The sequence below is a fragment of the Triticum dicoccoides genome, chromosome 5B (genome assembly GCF_002162155.2).
Source record: "Triticum dicoccoides isolate Atlit2015 ecotype Zavitan chromosome 5B, WEW_v2.0, whole genome shotgun sequence".
Lineage (NCBI taxonomy): Eukaryota > Viridiplantae > Streptophyta > Magnoliopsida > Poales > Poaceae > Triticum > Triticum dicoccoides.
Window position 1 is genome coordinate 543,504,572 of NC_041389.1, and position 11,238 is coordinate 543,515,809.

The 11,238-nt window shown below is 41.9% G+C and overlaps 1 protein-coding gene and 1 pseudogene across 2 annotated transcripts; both read right to left on the reverse strand.

Annotated features, from left to right (window-relative positions):
• Positions 1-3,833: 3,833 nt before the first annotated feature.
• LOC119306077 lies at positions 3,834-6,241 on the reverse strand. Of its 2 annotated transcripts, XM_037582412.1 has the most exons (3): positions 5,696-6,241; positions 4,560-4,735; positions 3,834-4,230 (listed from the first exon to the last, which is right to left on the reverse strand). In XM_037582412.1, the coding sequence occupies exons 1-3, from the start codon at positions 5,954-5,956 to the stop codon at positions 4,176-4,178; spliced, it is 492 nt and encodes a 163-aa protein (XP_037438309.1). In that variant the 5' UTR covers positions 5,957-6,241; the 3' UTR covers positions 3,834-4,175. The 2 variants fall into 2 exon arrangements, 1 of the variants encoding a protein (XP_037438309.1); XR_005148845.1 differs by lacking the exon at positions 4,560-4,735.
• A 61-nt stretch (positions 6,242-6,302) lies between these two features.
• On the reverse strand, positions 6,303-10,768 carry LOC119310000 (annotated as a pseudogene).
• Positions 10,769-11,238: the final 470 nt, after the last annotated feature.

Consider the following 11,238-nt stretch of genomic DNA (forward strand, 5'->3'; position numbering starts at 1 on the left):
AAACCTAGCTTTTGCTGGAGCTTTGCCAGCAGCCCTAAATAATATCAGCACCTACAGGTGTATTTTCTTGCGGGGACACTTTACATTATTTTCCTCCGTGCCTTGTACCGTTGTACATATGTAAGTTACACTAGCAAAAGGATCCATGCGTTGCAACGGAAAAAAAATACCACATGCTCTTAATTTACAAAAAATGGTCTATAATCTGAGTATTTATAGCTACGGCCCAAACAAAAATGATCTTTGCCTATAATAGCACAAGTTCAAGATTCCATGTGTCTTCTATTTAAACACGGCTTGCATGTAGATTTAATACGTACAAAGAAACCGGCAAAGAAACGGACAAGTGATCTTCAATTTCGTCTTCAATCCTGATTTTGCTGAGATGTTCATCTAGAATCCGGATTACACCCTAGATAGTTTTTTAATGGTTAACATGTAAAATGACATCATATTCAAATTATATATATATTTTTAATCATATTCCATATATAACATGTTAAATTTGAAGTTACAGTTTAGAAGATATGAGTATTTTAAAAAACATTTGTTATGTACAGAAATTTGTCAGAAACATTTGTTATTTTAAAAAACATTTGTTATTTTAAAAAACATTTGTCAGAAACATCAGTTTTTTTATAGAATAGCATGACGGACTAAGAATACCTATTAGTAGGTACAGAAAATAACAGCGTGCGTAATGATAACTCCCTCCTCAAAATAAGTGTCTTAGTTAGTACTTCCTCCGTTCGGAATTACTTGTCTCGAAAATGGATGTATCTAGATACATCCATTTCTACGACAAGTAATTCCGAACGGAGGGAGTATAAAGTTAAGACACTTATTTTAGAACAGAGGAAGTAATACTCAACACGCAAAGAGTATCTTAGCAGCCTACCAGAAACCAAGCATAGAAAATGGGCTAGGTGTCCGAGTGTCCACGTGGTGAGCCCATGGACATACGAACCCACTTTTTAAAAGATACATTTTAAACATGTTTTAAAATATTGAAAAATTCAAAAGAAAATTTCACGCATACATCTTTGCAATATGTGGGGGCGGTACAAAGTCTTGTGAAAAAAAATCTATTTTAGTTCTGCTTCCGCAAAAAAGACAAATTTCAGTGCTTCTAAATAGCGTTCCACGACAAATTTTATTATAATTTTTGCACAGGCCAAAGAAAAAGTTGTTTTTCCGTCAAACTTTTTGCATGCACATAGCATGTGAAACATGAGATTTTTCCAGGATTTTTTGGCATTTAGAAATAAGTTCTCCAACATGGGTTCATATGTCCATGGGTTTATGCATGCACTTCTCCTAGGGGTCCCCACAATAAAGTACCGGAGAGTATATCTGGTACGCCGGGGCAATCGGTGCTACTGGTGCACCGGACCCCGGTTGCACATCCAAAATTGTTCGAAAAATTCCGAAAGAAGTAGTGCAATGAATCAACATCATTCCATGTTCTCGGAAAAATTTCATATCAAATTTCGAAACATTGCACGAGACACAAAAATGAGAAAATTGACATCAATATGATAATGGGCCAAATCTAAAACCCAACTTATATTAGGTTCACATTGATGTCAAATTCGTAATTTTTGTATCTCGTGCGGTGTTTTGAATTTTGATATGAAATTTTGTGACAACATCGAATGATGTTGTGTCAAACAATTCGGAATTTTTCGAACATTTTTGGATGTGCAACCTGTGTCCGGTGCACGGGTAAGCACCAGTTGCCCTGGTGTACCAGATACGCCCTATAAAGTACCGTTGATAGCCAAGGATGGGGCCCGGTTTCTCTGCTACTTTACATTGAGGGCCATAAATCCTATGTGGTCGATGTAAGTTGTATGAGTATTGCTTGCAGTGATATTTGAATGGTTTTCTTGATGGAATGATATTTGAATATTGTTAGGAGCATTGAAGCGCCGTGACTACTTAACGATGTCGAAATTCGTTAGCGTTGCTTGAAAAACAAGCCTTGAGAAATTATATTTGCGCAAGCACGGAGTGAGTATTATCTCCCTCCATACAAAAATATGGTGCATACTAGTTTTGTCTCAAGTCAAACTTTGTAAGCTTCGCTAAAGTTTGTAGAAGAAGTTTATCAACCCATTCCAAAATACAACACATGTTAGTTTCGTCTTAAGTCAAACCTTGTAGTCTTTGACCAAGAGTTTATAGAAATAATTATCAACACATACAATACCAAATCAATACCATTAGGCTGCATTTGGATGTTTTTATTCGGGCTCAGAAATGTGAATTGGTATTGGTAAGGGTCCAATTTTGCCGTTTGGATGTGCACTGTTTTAGAGCCTGGAAACCACGTGTCAGAGGCTCGTCCCTGCCACTACCGGGGCTCACTCCTCACCACCGTTGCGACCTACACTGCCTCAACTGTGGCAGACGGCGGTTACACTCATCCTAGATCGACTGCGGCGTCCATAGATGCCCTTCATCGTTAGCCCGTCCCCTCCTCCCGGTCTCTCCAGTCCTCCCAGTGTCTCTGTCGCAGCTGACGAAGGAGGAACCCCTAACGCTACCATAATACACTGGTGGCCCGCCGTATTTCTCTGGTGAAGTAGGCAAATGAAGCCTAACTATGCCATCAGAACACGTGCAAGAAGCTGCCCAATACCATCCTAGGTGCCCGGCGAGCTTATGGCCCGTGACAACGGTTGGAGCCGAGAACTAGAAGAGGAGGTGAGAGGTCTTGCGCAGGTGCTCAAGCCCAAGGACAAACATGAGTACTTGTCATTCGATAAGCCAACACTGAAGCTTAAAAGGGAGAACCATGAGTTGTTTGAGACCAAATTGGCAATGCAGCTTGACCGAAGCCCGCCTGACCTCTAGAAGTTCTAGGATATGGCATCACCATCATTCAGGGATGAGGACACCAAGCTGCATTCATCAACTAGGTAGGAAGTGCGGCTTGCCGCACCCAGCAGCACCGCTGCCGGATATAGTCATATCCAATCCGATAATACAATCATTGAAGTACTACAAATATAAAAAAATAGCAATAATGTAGTTGTGTTTATCGATATAATATATCAAGGTTAACATTCGGTACATAGCAATTTGTCCAACGAATAACAAAATGCTTCAGTCCAAAACTGATTCTGGAAGGATTCCGCACCGTCATATAATGTTGTCGTCTTTGGCATTTCTTGCGCTCCGTCGAGTTGGCATCACCTATTGTAATTATGCCCATGCATGGTCAATAGATAGGCTAATGAAGCAGAACATGTTGATTCAATAGCTGGCAAGCTAAGTTGGTTCTCCATAGAATTCATGTTGAGTTGGCAATATGCTTTTGTTGTGGGGTCAGAGATCAATTTTCACGGATGCCATTGCCATGGCATCAACATTATCAGCAAGTTCGAATGCATTGATTGTACCACCGATCAGTTCGATAGCTTCTTCGAGCATATACATTATGCTGATGGTAACACAAATAGCAGAGAGATACATTCATTGAAAAGGTAAAAGAACCTATTAGGTTACTTGGGCATGTTACCATTAGTAAATTTTAGACATATGCATGGCTTAGTTATAACCTATGGAAGCCCTTTAACTATTAAATCATCATCATCCATTAGTGAGAAACATGCATCAAGTCCTTCGCATTCACATGAGAAAAAAAGCATGATTTTATCTTGGAACACCAAACAATCTACATAATGCAGAAGGGCATGATACCAACTCCATTACAGCTAAACCAACCTAATTACCAGTAAGAATTTGCATAATGCAAGTACATGATCACATCTCGTCATTCTATATAAGTAGATGTCAATAATAACAATAATAATTCATGGGCTTCAAGAGTAGAGAACATTTATTATATATGAAGGCACACCATTCTATACCACAAATGTAGCGAAATAGAGCACTAAAACAAGAAGAGTACAGGTTCCTTTCGCCAACGGAAGAAATTTGCAAAACACTCAATAGGGGATGAAAAACAATGGGAAATTGTGTTGCAAATGATTATGAACCATGGGCGTGTGTCCTGCACACACATACGGTGTAGTTTTATTATTCCCACGCACTACTGCCTAGCTACTCCACTATAGTTTGCACATGTCAGGCTAGCAATCATCCTCGACATCATAGATTGGTGCAACCCAAGAAACTAAATGATCTCACCATTGTACTCTATCGATTCATGGCGTGAGACATCTTCGAGCACACTTAACATCAATTGGCTCCGTGATAGTACTGCAAATAAAAAGTTGGATCATTAGAATTCAGTTTTCAGATATATTTTTTTGGATTATATAAGTATTGTACTTGACATAATGCAAATGGTTTGGACGTATAACTATGGTCCAATAAGTCTCATCTTCAACTCACCATTTGTAAGAAAGCAACTGATAGTTAGAAATCTATAAGGAAGCACCAATCACGTGCATAACAATCAATATTGCTAGATTTCTACCATCATATTAACATTGCAATTGTTGGGCACAGGTAAATATTTACGCAAGGAATATACAGTAGTCAAGAGATCTACCCATGCATATATATCAGGCAGCAGGAACGCTCACCCATTAAAAAACTTTTTCAGGGGAGAAGAGCAGGCATAATCTAAGTGAATGGTGGAGTTGCCTACAACAATGTATACTTTACTATAGAAGTCCAATGGCATCTCCATGTCATTAGTTCCGAAATCCCAAAATGTTTGACACAGCAGATTCCTGGCACATGGAACCAACCACAACGTCTGAAGTTGAGAGCAGGAAGATAACACAGTTAAGAATAGTATGTTAGTGATTACTCACTATATATTCTTGCTCTATTAAACTAAAAGGGTGGCGATTGTTCTCGTAAGCTTATCATTTATCAGAGAGGAAATATGGTGCTCTAAATGTTATCCTAGGAAGGCAAGATCAACTACTCCCTCCGTTTCAAAATAGATGACCCAACTTTGTACTAACTTTGTACTAAAGTTAGTATAAAGTTGAGTCATCTATTTTGGAACGGAGGGAGTATATGGTAGTACCTCTGTCTGTACCATAATATAAGAGGTTTTTGCAGTTCAAACTGAACTGCAAAAAACGTCTTATATTATGGTACGGAGGCAGTATTACAAAGTTAAGTCTGTTGAAGCTTATCAGAGTTGCGTAAATTTAAATGTTACTACGTACAAACATACTTTTGATGTATGTTTGGTTCCATCTTATTCTGTAAAGAAAACATCAGCTATGGTCTTGAAAAACTAAACCCTCTAACACTTATCAGAGGTATATATATGAATGTTAATACAAACTCACTCAAGTCTTCTTACATCTATTTTCAAAAGGCCGCCTCAAGTACAATTACTAAACTAAACCAACCAAAAGCATAGTTCCAAATTCTAATACAAAATATGAGCGCTCAGTTCATCCATAAGGCCCATCATCTGCAACTAAGGCCCGTCATCCAAAACACGAGTGCTTAGTTCATCCATAAGGCCCATTTTCGGAATAATGGCTAGCATATCAATCAGACTTGCACATATGATTAAATCAAAGGTTCTTGAGAAGTATTACTGTTATCCAGTACATATCAAAGATATAGAGAAAAATTTAACATAGGCAAGAGCATAACAATATTGGAATTTTTACAAAAAAAAACATCCATGCTATGTAACAAAAAACAGAGGAAAAAGATGAAGGTAGAGGCAGAGATCGCCTTTGGTTACCTTCACAGGAAAGGGAGAGGCAGAGATGGCAATGTAATACACCATTATCCTCAGCTCAGAATACTCCTCAATGCCATAACCATGTGTAGACCCACAAAAGGCAAGCATGTCAATCTCATGCCACAAGTGAAGAACCACAAAATTCCAATTAGCTAGTGTTAGAATGATTAATAAACCATGAACAACCAGTGGTGGGCGGCGGCAAGGCAACAATGGCATCAGCTGCGGTGGTGGCTTCCGGTTATCGGCCGGTGGTAACATGGTAATTGGCCGGTGGTAACATTACAACCAGCAGCCACACTCACCCTCGCGGTCGATGATAGCAAGGGCCCTGAGGAGCCTCCATTTCTTGTGTGCTTCTCACCACTGGATACTCAATCACCACATGTGGTTGTTTTGAGGTTTAAATCCATAACATTGATGGCATACAATGATCTTAACATTTTGTAAAATATTTCCCATTCAGTGGTAACTAATCTAATCATATAAAAAGGGCAACCTGGTGCATGTAGCTCCCGCTTGCGCAGGGTCCAGGGAAGGGTCCGACCACTTTGGGTCTATAGTACGCAGCCTTTCCCTACATTTCTGTAAGAGGCTGTTTCCAGGACTTGAACCCATGACCTCATGGTCACAAGGCAGCAGCTTTACCACTGCGCCAAGGCTCCCCTTCAACTATCTAATCATATCATGAAGATAAATAATTTTTCAAAATCATGCACTTCATTCACTAACAACACCAGAGAAGAAGATAAATGGATGAAGAGAGAGGTATGTTACACACAAACTTGCGAGCTTTGTTGTAGGCAAAGAGGAGGGCATAATGATCATGTATACTGCAGATGTAGAGTAGTTAAATAAACTTGTAAGAGATTCACCACTGGATGGATGCATGGAGAGAGAGAATTTTAGTGAGCTTTCACCAAGATAATTTACACCCTATACTGGACAATCCATAGTAAAAACCATAAGAAAATCAAGCATTCATCAAAGAAGGTCCAGGCACAAGCAATGAGCTTTCACCAAGATAATTTTAGTCTGACAGTGCCAGCATCCCGCATGAACATATATGTCAAAGACACCTCCTACTTCAACAGTTCTATTAGAGAAGTTGGGACATGATAAAAATTCAGACTAAATCAAAGCCTCCAACTGTCACAAACCTGCAACCAATGGACACTAAAATGTCAGGCCAGCTACAAAAGGCTACTAAACATAATCTCTTATGGCAGCATAGATTATGAATGGTATATGTGTAAATTGTGGATACATGGAAGACATAATTAAGATGTCAAAGTGCATGTCAGCTATTCTAGCCTAAAACTATAGCAACAACAGGTTTACTGGGAAAAGTGAACGGAAACATAGATCTTGGCATGCATAGTAATGTTAACATAAAGTTAATAGTTTCACTTGCAACTACACATGCTGCTTATCATAGAAGTTTATGTAGGCAAAAAAATATCCGTGGGAAACAACTGTGACCAACAGTTAATTTTCTTTCTGAGGCAATAAGATCAATGACATGGTGGATTCCTATCGATGATTCAACTCATGCTTTTTCCCTTCTAAGTATATCTGCTTGCATGTATTTCTGTATTAAAATAAAATCAGAGTGATTAGTTATCAATCATTAACTAATATATCACATAGAGATCACTATCTATTGTTGGCTAAATCTTATTTTAAATTTAACTAAGACGAACAGAAATAAATCTCAACATATCCCAAGTCGATCCGCAACCTCATAAGCCAAGCATCGGCATGAAAATAACAGGAGGAACAAAACGTCTGATATCTCGTGCAGAGGGCAATCAATACTACTATCCATCTCTAATCATCATTCCAATGCATGTTTATTTGTATAACACTATCACCACATATGGTGCTTGACCAAATCCAAGTAAATATATAAAACATGTACCTATTTGAACTGTCACTACTGACACTAAAAAAATACTCCATCTCGGCCAACAGAAAGCTAACCCTTGATTCTTCTGCACATAGAAAGACATGAAGAAGAAGAAGAAAATCATGTACCTGTTAACAAACAGCCACCACCAACAAACCATGGAAGGATTTGCTCACCTGATAGAGATCACAATCAAGTCCCAATATACTTAATTGGCGAGATGTTCAACAAAAATTTAGACATGGACTCAGAAAGGGGATCAGAACACTGAGAGAGAGAGAGAGAGAGAGGGAGAGAGAGAGAGGAACCGGAGAGCATGACAGAGAGAGGAACCTGAGAGCATGACCGAGCGCATAGATGTTCTCCTTCCTGTTGCTCCTGCCAAATCAAACATGGCAGGATTTGATATTTGCTTAGTTGCACGGAGATAACCAAACATAAGAAGAGTTGTTGCACAAAGTCAAAGACGGAAATCGATACCTGCAACTTAGAAATTGGTTCCTCCTGCTTGAGGACGCATGGCAGCAATGTTGGACCATCACGCAACAGTGATCTGGCGATGCCAAGCAGCGCGTGGGTGTGGATTGAGCCATTGGATCCTATTGGTGTCACCCAGCGCGCAGCCGGTGGCGACAGTGTGCACCACCTGGCTTCCTCCCGTCCACGACGCGACGACCTGCTCCTCCGGGCAGAGCAATGACAACTTCCTCTCCTCCTGATGATGTGACGCGCTAGCTTGACGGACGCGGCTGGGAAACACCTGTAGTGCTGAAAGAAATTCAGCTTTGTTTAAGGTACTAACTGCCACAGTAGAGAAAACATGATGATTTGTAACCATAAATCGACTATCTATACATAATCAAACAGAATCTAGAATGACCATCCACCCAGACCATAAAAAGTATATATATTCATGTTATCACCTGAAATGAGAGTTTCATTGAAGCATTCAGTTCAACGATAAAGCATGTCATGATATGTAATCATAACCCAACTATCTATACACAATCAAACAAAATCTAGAAGAACCATCAGGCCAAACCATAAAAAGTATAAATTCATGTTATCACCTGAAATGAGAGTTTCGTTGAAGCATTCAGTTCAATGATAGACCATGACATCTTGATTCAGACCTTGTAGGTATATGGAAGGACCAAACAAGGCTATCTCACAATTCAGCCCTCCTTCAGTGTGAGCCTCTCCTGCATAAGCAGTTTTGAAATAAAGAAAGTTAGAGAAAGTCACCTTTAAATACTTGTTTCAGTCCTCCAGCTGTGCATAATGCTTATTGAAACAAAAGGAATATACCTCATTGGAAGTAAAATCAATTAATTAGATTTCTGAAATATGTTGCTCTAACATCCATCGGTTAATTCTACATTCCTTAAACTAAAATATATATTGTATTCTAGTTCAGTTCGACTGCTGTCGTGCTCTTCTATATGAAAACAAGCTCAAACTTCTGTTGCGAATCCTACATTTCTTAAACTAAAAGACATTTTTATTCGAGTAAAAATATGAGGCACCTATGTCCTGGGTACCGATCATTCAGTAAATTTTGATGCACCAAGAATCTGAAGCAGTATGGTTGACCATTAATCAAGTAACAAAATAGTCCCTCTGTTCCGTAATATAAGATGTTTTTGCAAGCCGTGTTAGCTTGCAAAAACGCCTTATATAAGGGACAAAGGGACTAAGGGAGTATTACTCTATCAAAACCTAGCACATACTAAGCCAACAGATAAATTAAATTTACTGAATGGAAGCATCCATATGTCCTGAAAGTACCATGCATAGTCCCCCACCCGTTGCACATCAACCGCTATGTAATTCACAATCTCACTGCCCGTATGGCTCTGCTTTGAGGCATTCGACGACCTGAGGCCCTTCCTGCACACCATGGCCGTTAGTCCGGACCTGACATGGATCCCCATGACGTCCACGCCCAGGTACCACTGGCGAGCAGTGAGTGTCTCAATCAACTTTGATACAAAAAATACAGAGGCAAGGATGTAACCTTCATGGGGGAAGGCAATTTTGCCAGTGAGGTAGTCCACAAAGTAGCTGATTAGGTAGGGGCCAATATAGGACACGACGGTGTTCACCGCGACGAAGGCGTCGTTGATGGCCGCCTCGTGCCCGAAGGACTTGAGTATTGCCCATGCCAGCGATGGCTCCTTGTCAGGGCACTCCATCCGTTGGTGCTCATAGTGGCTGCTCATGGCCTTATAACAGAATTTGGCACGATCCTTGTGAGCTAGCAGGGGTATGTCAGCCAGCTCGAGCAGCCTCTTGGCCCCATCCGAGAGCAAAGGAATAAGCCATGAGAGTGTTGCAAGGTTGAGAATCCCGTCATCGCCGTAGGGAGTCACCCGCAGACAGCCGGGCTCCTCGGCATCTCTGCGATGTGCACCTAGCAACATGGGCTCACTAAACTCCAATGGAACCCATCACACAAACCAGGCAGAGGAGGCCGAGGGCCAGCAGCGACGCGGCGACCATGTGCGTGTAGTCCGCATCATGGTCCTCGGCGCCCATGAGATGCCTGGAGTTGTTCGAAGGCGATGGCGGCGGAGAACACGAAGGCGAGCACCCACCAGACCCGGACGAGCGCCCGGAACCTGGCCCGGCCGCCGGCGCGCGCCCGCAGCGCGAGCGCCAGCAGCGCCGCCTAGGCCAGCGCCTGCATGGCCTGCAGCAGCAGCGCCTCGGCCTCGACGGGCGCCGCCGTCGCCACGGCCTCGTAGCTCTGCGCGGTGAGCTGCGCCAGCAGGACGTAGCCGCAGCAGGCGAGGACGGCCCTGAACCAGGCGCCCCCGGCGGGCGGCGAGGAGGCGAGGGGCGCCCCGACGAGGCCCCCATCTGCGCTGGCGGCGGGGAGGGTGCGGCGGGCTGGCTTGAGGCAGGAGGCGCATCGCGAGGCGAGGGTGCGCGCCCCGCGGAGGAGCATGAGGAGGAGCGCGAGGGCGAGCAGCGCGGCGGCGGCGGCTGGTCGAAGGCCACGGGAGGAGAGGGGACTGAGAAGTGGGGAGAGGAGAGAGAGAGGCGGCTAGGGTTCCACATTTTGCCTTTTATACGCCACCAGGCGAAATGACGGAAGTGCGCTTGGCGGGACACCAACTTTACAGGGCGGTGGCATGCCCAACCTCAATCCGACGGCCCATATCGTTTCGTCTGAGATGTTTGAGATCCAACGGTCCAGATTGTTTCATCTGAAGATCGGACAACCGGGATTCGTTTGGACAGACAATCGAACGGTCGAGAATCCAAACGCCTGAGGAGGCTCCATTTTGGTCTGGACTCTAACAATGGGATGCAATTCCAAAGTTTGTCATCAAAACATAACATGAAATTGAAGCCTAACTAAGATTCTTTGAGCCAATTTCGTGAACATAAAAACAATGAAATTTGTATTAAGACACATTTTAATTTCGTTAGTGAATTGTATTCCAACCAAATGCGATACACTGCTCTACAACTCATACACCCCAAACAGGGCCTTAGATTCATCATAAATATGTTTTCATGTCATATATGCTTGGTACTTCAATGTTCATTTATATTTATGTATAGTTGGTCAAACTTCAATAAGTTTAACTTAGAAAAACTAACATGCATTGTATTTTGTCATAGA

Bases quoted from the DNA above. Each gene is read 5' to 3' on its own strand.
- LOC119306077 (XM_037582412.1), bottom strand. From the start codon at position 5,956: ATGTTACCACCGGCCGATAACCGGAAGCCACCACCGCAGCTGATGCCA. The intron at 4,736-5,695 runs GTAACCAAAGGC...TCTCAACTTCAG, and splicing joins CCTCTCCCTTTCCTGTGAAG to ACGTTGTGGTTGGTTCCATG. The intron at 4,231-4,559 runs GTGAGCGTTCCT...TTTTATTTGCAG, and splicing joins CTGAAAAAGTTTTTTAATGG to TACTATCACGGAGCCAATTG.